This window comes from Gigantopelta aegis, chromosome 7 (assembly GCF_016097555.1).
Source record: "Gigantopelta aegis isolate Gae_Host chromosome 7, Gae_host_genome, whole genome shotgun sequence".
In the NCBI taxonomy this organism is placed as follows: domain Eukaryota; kingdom Metazoa; phylum Mollusca; class Gastropoda; order Neomphalida; family Peltospiridae; genus Gigantopelta; species Gigantopelta aegis.
This window is the reverse complement of record NC_054705.1, coordinates 30,751,442-30,765,342: the sequence shown is the minus strand read 5'-3', so window position 1 is coordinate 30,765,342 and position 13,901 is coordinate 30,751,442. Positions and strand designations below refer to the sequence as shown.

The following is a 13,901-nucleotide window of genomic DNA, read 5'->3' as shown; positions in this document are numbered from 1 at the left end:
TAAACAAAACAATCTTTATATCACAGTGAGGTGTTTTGTGATGTCACATCAACAGACACATGACAAAACTGACACTTGATTTTAAGTAATCATATAACGTAGCTGGAATAAACAGGAATAATAATGGTTTTTCATTAAATTTTTGATGGGTTACACAGTGAATGGTGTGGCATATCAGATTTATTCTGTTCAGGCCAGTTACACAGTAAAGCTGATATCCTATGTCATTAACTAATTATTCTCTTTTTAAATCTCAACATTAGTGAATATTAAAGGCATACTGTCACGGATTTAAGGACCTTATTTCTCTAAAAATGGATAATAACTAAAAATTACATAAATCTAGCTATCGCATCACCGTAACTGAACCATAATGGAGTGAAATCCATGTCAACTCTCTCAGCAATTTTAGTTTTTTAATTATGGACCATTGTCATAATTCAATTATTTTTACAAAAATATTAATAGAGTATGGTGGTTATGAAGATGGTTGAATAAAGTACATTTAGGAACAAATCGAATTTTTTTTTTTCAGGTAATACTTTGTTAGACCATTAAATAGGTCTGTGGTCTTTGACAATATGCCTCTTAACTAATGTTTCTTTTTTATTCCATTCCTTATATAAATGTTCTAAATCATATCACCTGAATAAAGTGAACATTTTAATAGTTCCTGAGGGCAAAGTTGAAAAATAAACTTTTCTTTACCTCAGCTTAATTACCTTTTTTTTATATGTGTATAGGTAGCTTTTATCCCTCTTCTTTCTGTTTGCAATAGACACATAATAACTAATATCTGTTACTAAAAAAAGGTTTACGTTACCAAAAAACTACAATTTATGTCTAATCTTTCTAAAGACTAGCTGAGGTATTTTGTGGAGTATTTTGTTAAGATTATGGTACTGCCTTGGTATTACAGCGTAGAGTTTATTGCTGTACGAGCTGTGTTTTCTGACAGTTCAAGTGTTCACTCTTGCCCACTAAATTACAATGGCATCGCAAAAATTCCAAAACGCTTAACGCAGCAAGCCTTGTGTGCCAGAATTTATGCGAGGCAGTTTTTCATTTGGCTGGTAAATGGACTTGAAGTGGGTGGGGTGTCTGGACTCTATTGTCACATTATGGTGTAATTAAAGCTTGCAGCGAAGTCATTTGTTTTCTGAGGTCAATCCTACAATATAATTATATTGTTGCTTAACAGATCTGTTTCTTGTTTCTTCCTGTTGGTTGTTTTTTCAGTATGTGTAGTGTTTTTTTTTTTTTTAAATACCACAAACAGAAAAAATCAAAACGCTACTCTCCCCCCCCCCCCCCCCAAATTTAAAATAAAATAAAAAATGATGCTTTGAGATATGAAATACATTTTAGGATGGTAAAGTATAGTAACATACATTAATATTAGAGCTAGAGAGAGAGAGACAGAGACAGAGAGATAGAGAGATGGAGGGAGAGAGAGACAGAGAGAGAGAGAGATACAGAGAGAGAGATACAGAGAGAGATAGAGAGAGAGACACACACACACACACACAGAGACAGAGGAAGAGGAGCGGGAGGGAGGGAGAGGAAGAGGAGCGGGAGGGAGGGAGAGAAAGAGAGGGAATGTGAGCTATAATCCGTCCCATCCTCCTATAATAATGTGTTGGGTTTTTAAAAATAATTTAAGTTTGGTTTGACATAAGAAGAAAAGTAAAAGTGTTTTAGAAATAACAAAAAAAACCCCACTATTTTTGTGTGCAGTTTAGAAAACAATCAGCTAAAAAATTCTATAATATGAAAACAGAAGTTCTTAGTTGGAAAGACTATAGACAGACGGACAGGCCACATGTATTGAACAGACAGATGGACAGAGACAGGCCATGTGTATTGAACAGACATATGGACAGAGACAGGCCATGTGTATTGAACAGACAGATGGACAGAGACAGGCCACATGTATTGAACAGACAGATGGACAGAGACAGGCCATGTGTATTGAACAGACAGATGGACAGAGACAGGCCATGTGTATTGAACAGACAGATGGACAGAGACAGGCCATGTGTATTGAACAGACAGATGGACAGAGACAGGCCACATGTATTGAACAGACAGATGGACAGAGACAGGCCATGTGTATTGAACAGACAGATGGACAGAGACAGGCCACATGTATTGAACAGACAGATGGACAAAGACAGGCCATGTGTATTCAGCACCTCCACATCTGCTCCAAAATGTTCTGCCAACTGCAAAAGAATTTCTTTAATCTTACAACTCTCTTGACGGAGTCAGGTTTCTTCTCTAAACCCTTTAGACCAACTGTTAGGATGACCAGGTTAGACGTCTAATGGCTGCTAATTAAGCATTGTGATGAGCTACGTTTCTTTCCTGTCTAAAGATGGCTTTTCCCCCCTTTCATGTGTCACTGATCATTTGTACTGTACTGGCCAGTGATAGGAGAGTCACATTCCTTCCTCAACAGATTGTAAATCATCTGGTGGTGAGTGCCTCACCTATTGTTAATGTACATGTACGTCGACAGATCTTCAATTGATCCCAGTATACTGCAGTGGCTACACCATGTTCAGATGTCACTTCTCAGATCCTGTCGTCAGCTCGTGTTGGGCTCAGTTCTAGTATTTAGAACAGTATCCCACAGTGTTGTCTTGTCCTGGCCAAAGTCATGGCTCGAAATTCATTTTGTGGTGTGCGAAGTAATCTTTGCATCTCAAATTTTAATCTCGTAGCCAAAATGTAGAAAGTGAGAAGCAATTCTAGAACGTGTGTATTGAATGTGATATATAGAGAATAACTAGGTAAGGATGTGGGATATCAGCTGTATCTTGTCACAGTAAGAATGGGACATTTCCCATTAGGCCTGAACAGTAAAAAAGCCGATATACTACGTCAATAACTACTGGGCTTCTAGAATTGTTCTTAAATCCACTAGCCATGGGATCAGTGATTTTAAAAATTTACTAGCCACGATTAAACATTCACTGTCCCTACTTTAAATAACTACAATTTTACTAAATAATAGTAATAATCAGATATGTCACCTAAAGAGGGAGATAGAGCTTAAAAAAACTAACATTGGAGGTGTGATGAAGTCAGTATATTCATATTTACAACATAGACTTAATTGCAACATTTGACAATAGTTATTTACTAGCCCAACATTGAATAGCACTAGCCATGGGAGTGGGGCTACCATAATATAGAAGCCCTGAACTAGTTATTATTTTTATTCTGCAAGCCATCAAACATTAAGAGGAAAAATGATTATTGTGTGTAGATGACCTAGAGGTCATATGAGTGATTTTGTAATGCATGTGACGTTAGTATGAATGGAAAGCAACTTATATAAAAATTAGCAATTGTCTAATTTGGCAATGTGCAGGGTGAGCCCAACCGCCAAACCGAGGCCGGTAGCATGACCTGTTGTAATTAATGGTTACCTGTAAGATTGGCACAATAGCCACTGATTAAGTAGGTTGGTTAACGGTAACAATGTGATGTGGTATTTATTGGCGCGAAGACCAAACTTGTTGTACAGTCAAACCCCAATGACGCAATTGACTGATCTGCTCCATGCTCCAGCATAATTGTATGACATACTTACCATATTGCACACTGTCACTGTATTGCACACACTCACCATATTACACAATCAAAATATTGCACACTCACTGTATTGCACACTCACCATATTGCACACTCATCATATTGCACACTCACCATATTGCACACTATATTGCACACATTCACCATATTGCACACTCAAAATATTGCCCACTCTCACCATATTGCACTCAAACTATTGCTCACTCTCACCGTAGTGCACACTCAACATATTGCACACACTCACCATATTGCACTCAAAATATTGCTCACTCTCACCGTATTATACATACAAACTTTTAACTTTAACGTTTTACACCCAGTATCACAACTAACATGAGATAACTGCTTGCTGAAAACAATTCTGAGGTGTCTTGATTTCTTGACTTACATTCACAATCCAACTAGTGCACCACAACTGGTCAAAGGCTGTGGTATGTGCTATCCTGTCTGTGGCGAAGGTGCATATAAAAGATCCCTTGCTACTAATGGAAGGTACAGCAGCTTGTTCTGAATGTGCATGTTAAACAATCAGTCCACTTGAAGGTGAAACGAGCAGCTTGACCCCCAATTATTTCTGATTCACTTTAAGTGTGAGGGGTGGTAGTATTTATATCCGTGGCATTTATGTCGATTGATACGCTGCAGGTTTTAGCCACATATGTTACTATTGTCGTCTATGGGATTTGATTTGGTAGTATAGACTGAAGGAAAAAGTTACCATTTTTTTTTACATCCATTTGCTGATGATTAATACATCAATGTGCTCCAGTGATGTCATTAAACAATACAAACTTTTAACTAATTATACCCTAATATCACAACTAAAATGAGGGTGGGGTTTTTTTTTTTTTTTTTTTAATCATTTATTATCCCCAGCCAAGTTTGACCATGTCAAGGTTGGGGAGCCTTGATTTCATGGCCTTACAATAGAGTTGCTATATAAGTGAAAATGCATAATATTATAGTAATTTAATATATAAATATATTTCTAGTATGATATGAGTTTGACATGAGATAACTGCCTGCTGAATAAGATGCTGAGGTGTCTGATTCCTTGACTTTCAGTCACAAGTTGTTAAAGCAACTGGGGTTTTTCTCGTTCCAACCAGTGCACCACAACTGGTCTAAGGCCGTGGTATGTGCTTTCCTGTCTGTGGGAAAGTGCATATAAGCAATCCCTTGTTACTGATGAACAAATGTACCAAATATTTGATGTCTATTAGCTGATGATGAATAAGTCAATGTGCTCTAGTGGTGTCATTCTTGGTGATCAGAAAATGTTGCCAAATTATCTTAAAAAATGCAAAACCTATAGCTATTATCCAACAAAATAACAATTATAACACAATTTCTGTTTTCGTCAAATTAAAATAAAATTTGCCTATTGTTGTCAAAATTTGCAATTGGCGAATTTGGCGAGTGGCAAAGCTAGCCGTGTCATTAAACAATACAAACTTTTAACTTTTTTTTTTACACCCAATATGACATGCTGAATAAGTAAAGTAAAGTTTGTTTTATTTAATAACGCCACTAGAGCACATTGATTTTTTATCTTATCATCGACTATTGAAGTCAAACATATGGTCATACTGACACTGTTTTTTAGAGGAAACCTGCTGATGCCACATATGCTATTCTTTTATGACAGGCAGCAAGGGATCTTTTATTTGCGCTTCCCACAGGCAGGATAGCACAAACCATGGCCTTTGTTGAACCAGTTATGGATCACTGGTCAGTGCAAGTGGTTTCCACCTACCAATTGAGCCTTGCGGAGCACTCACTCACTCATGGTTTGGAGTCAGTATCTGGATTAAAAATACCATGCCTCGACTGGGATCTGAACCCAGTACCTACCAGCCTGTAGACTGATGGCCTAACCACACCATCACCGAGGCTGGTGCCTGCTGAATAAGATGCTGAGGTGTCATGATTCCGTGGCTTTCTTTCATTCACAACTTGTTGGAGAACCGCTGATGAGATTCTTGCAGTAGTGTAAGACAAGCCGTGTTAACGGGGAGTGCAGTGATGTGAGTCGCTGTGAGCAGACTGACAAGTGAGTTATGACTCAAGGAAAAAAACCCCACATTGCCTGTCTGTGAAATATTTATGCTGCATCAGGATTAACCTCTGACCTTGGCAGCCAGCCACCATTGTGTACTGGTTGTGCATTGTGTTGGGTAATCACCATGTTTGATTTTCTTTATGTGTTCACCATGCGACCTGCTCTCCCGTGGTATAAACACTGTGTTAAGATGGTTCTCAACACTCTTAATTTATAGACATGAAGACAAAACAACACCATTACCAGCCTCGGTGGTGTAGTGTTTATAAGCCATAAGATTCAAGACTGGTAGGTATTAGGTTCACGTCCCAGTATCACTGTGCGACCTGCTCTCCCCTGGTATAAACACTGTGTTACGATGGTTCTCAACACCCTTAATTTATAGACATGAAGGCACAACAACACCATTACCAGCCTTGGTGGTGTAGTGGTTAAGCAATCAGACTTTAGGCTGGTAGATATTAGGTTCATGTCCCGGTACCACCGTGCGAACTTGTTCTCCTGTAGTATAAACACTGTGTTACGATGGTTCTCAACACACTCAATTTATAGACATGAAGGCAAAACAAGACCATTACCAGCCTTGGTGGTTTAGTAGTTATAAGCTATAAGATTTACACCTGGTAGGTACGAGGTTCGTGTCCTGATACCAGCTCCTACTCAGAGCGAGCTTTCATGGCTCAGCGGGTAGGTGTATGGCCACTACACCGACTTCTCTCACACTAACCACTAACAAAACTAACCACTAACCTACTGCCCTGGGCCCCGTTCCACCAAGCGATCTTAGCGCTACGATTACCGTAAGTGCATAGAGTAGTTATGCACTTAAGGTGATCTTAGTGCTAAGATTACTTCGTGGAACGGGGCCCTAGACAGACAGCCCAGATACACAAATGTAGCTGAGGTTTGTGCCCAGGACAGCATGCTTGAACCTTAATTGGACATAACCATAAAAAATGTGTTGTTCTAATTGTAAACAAGGGGTTGGCAATACAAAAAAAAAAACAAAAAAAAAAATAAAAATAATAATAATAAAAAAAAAATAATAAAAATGAGTATGTAGCAGTTATAAGCTTGGTAATTATAAGCTGGTAGGTACTAGGTTTGCATCCTGATTATAGCTACTACCCAGAGTGAGTCCCACAGTGAGTTTAAAGATTCATTGGCTTGACTTGACTAGGAGTTTAACGTGGTGTCCATATACCTCTATGGTTTCAAACACGCCTATCCGGAGTCCGGCCCTCCGATCAGATCGGGGGTCTGACTCGGAACAGGGAATCACCTAACTACTAAGGCCAATTTTGAAATTTAATGCCAAAAATAATAAATAGAGAAATGGGGGAGATTCATTGGATAGGTGTAAGGCCACTTCACCGACGTCTCTCAGTATCCACCCCATTGGGCTACGTCCTGTTCCAGCCAGTGCATGGTATGTGCTATCCTGTCTAGGAATAATATATATATATAAAGATCCCTTGCTACTAGTTGGAAAGATGTAGCGGGTTTCCTTTCTAAAATCACGTCAGAATTAACTATACGTTTAACATCCAATAGCCAATGATTAATAAATCAGTGTGCTCTAGTGGTGTTGTCAAACTAAACACACTTTTAACTCATTACAAAGTCTAATCAGCCGATTGATTTGTTGTGACTTTTATTTTTAAAACCAACTTGTTTTCAAAAAGTTATTTTACTGTTATGACATGCTTATTATGACTGTATTAAACATGTATACAAAGTCCAGACTTGCTATTCAGTGTTACCTCGACATGTACTTGATGCCTTTAAAGTTTCACTGTATCAAACGAGTACGCTTGACATATTATACAACTACATGTACCCATAGATGCAACATTGTCATAATGTTTCTGTTTAAAGTGAGAATGTTACTTTACCCAAAGCTGGGATTTAGCTCAGTCGGTTGAGTGCTCGCTTGAGGTGCTTGCGTCGCAGGATCGAACCACCTTGGTGGATCAATTCAGCTGATTGTTTTTTTTCTTGTTCCAACCAGTGCACCACAACTGGACAAAGGCCACGGTATGTGTTTTCCTGTCTGTGCATATAAAAGATCCCTTGTTGCATTAGGAAAAATGTAGCGGGTTTCCTTTGATGACTACGAGTCAGAATTACCAAATGTTTGACATGCAATAGCCGATGATTAATTAATCAATGTGCTGATTAATTAATCAATGTGTTCCAGTTGTGTTGTTAAACAAAACAAACTTCTTACCCAAAGCTAATTATGGACTTGTCAAACATGGGGTCGGATACTAGGAATATGTATTATTATTATTATTATAATTAACAATGAAAAATAAAGTTTGTTCTACTAGAGCATTAATTAATCATCTGGGTGTCAAACATTTTGTAATTTTGGACACATGATTTTAGAGGAAACCCACAACATTTTTCCATTAGCAGTGAGGCAGTCTTTGCCATTAGCAAAATTAATATCAGGTGCACTGAAAATTTACATCAAATTTCAGATGATATTCATTAAAAAAAATTTTTTATTGCAAGGTGATCAATTTACAGCTCTCCTAAAAATTTTACAGGTGAGTATAGAGATGAGTGGGAATTATCATTAGTCTTTCCTGGCAATGTCTGACACCATGTAACCATAAATAAAATGTGTTGAGTGCGTTGTTAAATAAAACATTTTCTTCATTTCCTTCTTTCCTGGCAAAGACTGCAGGGGATATTTTTCATGCTCTTTCCAACAGACAGGACATCACATACTGCAGCCTTTGAAATACCATCCATGGGGCACTGTATATTAAACGTGTTTCTGATCGTTCTACTATTTGTACTAGGTTAAATTTCATTTTATTTCCTAAAATCCAGTTTCGGCTTCTTACAAATACTAAGACGACCAGAAAGACATTGAATATACAGACACTGATATTGTAAACAAGAAAATATATTTAACATGTAAGTTTAATCATAGAAATATTTTATTTTTCTGAAACATTTTACAATGCAGCAAACTCAGGAATGTCCCTTTAATAGGCCAGTCAGATTTTATATGAAATACTGTATGAATGTTATCAACTTGATTTATGTTTATTTATGGTGATAAAGGTTGGAGGTGCTGCTGTTGGGAGGGGCGTATTAAAGAACATGTGTGCATTTTTCCCCATCAAATATGATACGCTTACATCTTTTACATCGGGTATTGTTGGTGGTTATATTTTAATCTTTTTCTTTCTCAGTACTCTGTTGATCAAGGCATGTATTTGAATGATATTGCTATACCTCCTGTGATGAACCATATTACCTCCTGCCCGTGATGATAAACACCGTAGTGACAAGTGAAAACATTTCAAACAGCTTTTGAAAACAATCGCAGGTGTCTGAAGCGGTTTGCTGGGTGTGAATAAAAACAGTTGAAGAATGTATAACATGGACTGCCATTAACCGCACAATCCAACCTGACTGCCATTGTCTGTACAGTCCAACCTGACTGCCATTAGCGTACAGTCCAACTTGAATTATTAGATATATAGTCCTACATGATTGCAATTTAGCCATATAGTCCGATCTGACTGCCATTAGCTGTACAGTCCAACCTGACTGTTAGTAGCAGTAATCTGAGGCCAACCGTCCAACCTGACTGCCATTAGTTGTACAGTCCAACCTGACTGTTAGTAACCGTACAGTCCAACCTGACTGTTAGTAGATGTACAGTCCAACCTGACTGTTAGTAGCTGTACAGTCCAACCTGACTGTTAGTGGCTGTACAGTCCAACCTGACTGCCCAGTAGCTGCATAGTCCAACTTCACTGCCATTAGCCGTACAGTCCAACCTGACCGCTATTAGTTGTACAATCCAACCTGTTATTAGCCGTACAGTCCAGTCTGACTGTTATTAGCCATACCAGTGTTCGAGATTAAAAATTTTTGGCCAGTATCCCAGTTGGATACTAACATTTCAAAATCTGGTATCCCACCTGAGAATTTAGTATTATATGGTATCCAGGTAGAATACTGGGTTCTTAAAGTCTGGTATCCAAAATTAAATTCTGGTATCCCCAGGATATCGGGATACCGTTAATCTCGAACACTGCATACAGTCCAACCTGACTGCAATCATATTAGCTGTTTAGTCCAAACTTAGTGCCATTAGCCACACATTCAATAGTGACTGAATTGCAGTTTAACTACATAAATGTATAAATAATAGGAATTTGCTCAAATGTATGTCTGTATTTAAGACTTGTTTTCTACTCTTTTCAGGTATGACTATAAAAAACTTTTATATAATTCCACATTCTGTCTCGTGCCAAGAGGAAGAAGATTAGGATCCTTTAGGTAAGACATTTTATTAGTTGTAAAATAGGTGAACTGAGGAAGTGCTCCTGTACTATTAGTTATACACATGTTCCATACTGTTAGTTATACACACGTTCCATACTGTTAGTTATATAGAGAATAATACATGAGTGGCCGTTAGATACCATTTATTTTACAACAAGTTGTTTTAAAATGTATCTAACGAGCGAAAGCGATTTTGATATGTTTTTAAACAACAAGTTGTAAGATAAATGGTATCTAACAGACATGAATGTATTATTCTGTTTCTTACATATTCTCAAAAAACCAGGTTTTAAGCAATTGTTAACATCTTTTTCGACAAAAAAGTTATTTACAGTCCTTGCACTTACAGCTCACAGACAAATGATTGTCAGGTTATCTATACATCACAGTATAATCGATTTTGACCGTGCTGTTTGTTCATTTGATGTATGGCATTGGTGACCTGGTCATTACCTAGGAGCAGCCAGTCGTATGTCTTGAAATTGTTAACACACGTACATGAGTAAACAACTATGTATTATCAAAAATAATGAGTGTTAGAAACACATATTCCATACTGTTAGTTATACACATGTTCACTGCTGTTATTTGTACACACGTACCATACTGTTAGTTATACACATGTTCCATACTGTTAGTTATACACACGTTCCATACTGTTAGTTATACACACGTTCCATACTGTTAGTTATACACACGTTCCATACTGTTAGTTATACACACGTACCATACTGTTAGTTATACACACGTTCCATACTGTTAGTTATACACACGTTCCATACTGTTAGTTATACACACGTTCCATACTGTTAGTTATACACATGTACCATACTGTTAGTTATACACATGTTCCATACTGTTAATTATACACATGTTCCATTCAGGACTCACACTGAAAAGAACTTTGATCCAGAATAAATCCTTGAAAATTATTCAGAAGAAGCTAATTTAAAGAAAATTTCATTAGCTGAATGCTAAATGTAGCCATTTTGTATAAAAATCAGCAATTGGCTAATTTGGCAATGGAACTAAGTGCTAAATGTTGTAGCTATTTAAAAAAAAAAAAAAGAAAAAAAAAAAAGAAGCATTTGGCAATTTTGGCAATGGATAGGATAATATTACTTTTGAAAGATTTCTAAAGCTAAAAAAACAAGTATGACGTAAAGATAAGATAAGATAAGATAAGATAAAATTTATTGCATTTAAACATTCCACATGGGAACAGAGTGTACAAAATAACATGAAAAAGTTGCAATATACATGCTGTTTATAAATGTGTCATGTTACCTTTGATGCTGCCAGGAATCCTGAAGTAAATGATGTCAGCTATGCTGAATCATTAAGTGTCGGAGTGGGGGAGGTGACGCAGCCCAGTGGTAAAGCATTCGCTTGATGCACGTTTGGTCTAGGATCGATCCCCGTTGGTGGATCCATTGGGCTATTTCTCGTTCCAGCCAGTGCTCCACAACTGGTGTAACAAAGGCTGTGGTATGTACTATCCTGTCTGTGGGATAGTGCATATAAAAGATCCCTTGCTGCTAATCGAAAATAGTAGCCCAGGAAGTGGCAACAGTGGGTTTCCTCTCTCAATATCTGTGTGGTCCATAACCATATTTCTGACACCATATAACCGTAAATAAAATGTGTTGAGTGCGTCGTTAAATAAAACATTTCCTTCCATTAATTGTCGGCACACACACTACACATTTATCAAGCATCAGTTGTCACGATGAATGTAAAATTGGTAATAATGGTTGAGATTGTTGTTAATAAAACTCCAAAAATAAATGATTTAGGTATACATTTTTTTTTTTAAATTGCTTGCCCTACAATTATTTTATGTGTTGGATGCTTTGATTTGATAGTAATGACCAGATTGATGATGTGGTCTGTCAGAAAAAAATAATTATTTACATGAACAAAAGTTTTTGAAGTGCTTTTATTGAATTAGAATGAGGGTAAAGTTCATGTTATATTTGAGCATTTGCAGATGTTAATGCTGGTTTTACTGTCACAAATATCTGTTTAAATACTGCCTCTGCTGAAATTCAGTTTACAACAGTAAAGCCAGCATTAATGTTAACAAATGGTTAAATACAACTTACATAGATGATTCGTCACAAGTATTTTTTAAAGGGACATACCCTAGTTTCAACCCGTGAAAATTAACACTAAGTTTATTTAATCTACTAACCTGTAACACATTTTGATAAAGTTACAATTGAGTGAAACATGAGTCTGTGACTTTGAAATGGTGAAATACCCTCTAAAAATAGACTAAAACTCGACTCCATAACTATTACTTCTCAGACACAATGTGCGTTTTAAAAAATATTAGAAATGCATTTTGTGATATTAAAAACACCAGGATGACCAAAAACACTTTGAATGTACGGACATTGATAATCTAAACAATAAAATCTTAAGTAAAGTATGATTTAAGTTATCAAAAACGGTTATAATAGTAAAAAATATGCGTTAGTGTTTAAAAACTAGGGTATGTTCCTTTAATATGGAAAATATCAACTGAGTCTATGTTAACTAGACAAGGTTGATTATTTTACATATTAAAAAACACAAGTAGCGAATTCTATTTATCCTATAAAACTTCTAAAATAATATTTTAATTAAATGTTTAGTAAATCACAGTACTAAAGTCGCCTCCATCGGTAAAACGACATCATCACAATTAGTACAAATTAGTTTGAGGTGACACATTTTAACTAAATCTTATGAAAACATTATGGTTAGGTATAAAGGTTTTGTTGGCTTGTAAACAAATGACCCATTCACAGCAACATGTTATTACTAGAAACCTTGCAAATTTGCATTTACCTTTAAATTTGCATACCATTATTACACGGGTTAATACACTAAATTATCATATGGGTTTTTGACATGAATTTCATGGGTAAGTTATAGGATAATTAAGGATTGTCTGTTATTTCTTTTACGTTCATTGGGGTATGAACCAAAAAAATCATCCGCAAACTGTGTGAATCGGCTGAGCCGTTCTCACATGTTTGCAGGTTTGCAGATGATATATATTTTTTCCATACCCAGATGAACGTAAAAGAAATAACTGACAATACTTATAATTAAATTTGAATCAAACTTGCTAATAATAACACTAAAACTTCATACAATATTTTGAATTATTTTTGGTCCATAAACAATAACGCTCAGTAACATAACTTGCTGATATAAATAACATTATCAGATATGACATTCGCCGACGACATAATGTTTATGTTCATATAGAAATCAACAAACTCCTGTTGCTACGTATGGACCAGTGGGAAGAAGGAAATCTTTTGCTTAACGATGCACTCAACACATTTTATTTATGGTTATATGGCGTCACACATATGGTTAAGGACTACACAGATACTGAGGGAGGAAACCTGCTGTCGCCACTTCATGGGCTACTCTCTTCGATTAGCAGCAAGGGATCTTTTATGTGCACCATCCCACAGACAGGGTAGTACATACCATAGCCTTTGTTATACCAGTCGTGGTGCACTGGCTAGAATGAGAAATAGCCCAATGGACCAACCAACAGGGATCGATCCCAGGCCGAACGCACATTGAGTGAGCGCTTTACCATTGGGCTACGTTCTCTCTTCTCTCTCTCTCTCTCTCTCTCTCTCTCTCTCTCTCTCTCTCTCTCTCTCTCTCTCTCTCTCTCTCTCTCTCTCTCTCTCTCTCTCTCTCTCTCTCTCTCTCTCTCCCTCCCTCCCCCGGACCAATGGGATGGCGTTATGTTGTAATGAATATAACAGAATTTTAATTATATGTTTTTATCACATAATTTAAAAAAGGGAAAAAAGATACTGTTGCACACCTAATAGTAATAGTATTATCTAAAAAAAAAAACCCACACATTTGACAGCAGCTGAGAGACTAATTTAAATTTTGA

At 36.8% G+C, this 13,901-nt stretch overlaps 1 protein-coding gene across 1 annotated transcript in view; it reads left to right on the top strand.

Annotated features, from left to right (window-relative positions):
* Window positions 1-13,901, top strand: part of LOC121376972 (exostosin-1b-like) — a 148,998-nt gene that overhangs the window by 54,274 nt on the left and 80,823 nt on the right. The window contains exon 2 of the mRNA XM_041504785.1: window positions 9,902-9,976. Coding sequence (XP_041360719.1) covers window positions 9,902-9,976 — 75 coding nt within the window. The remainder of the gene's footprint in view (window positions 1-9,901; window positions 9,977-13,901) is intronic.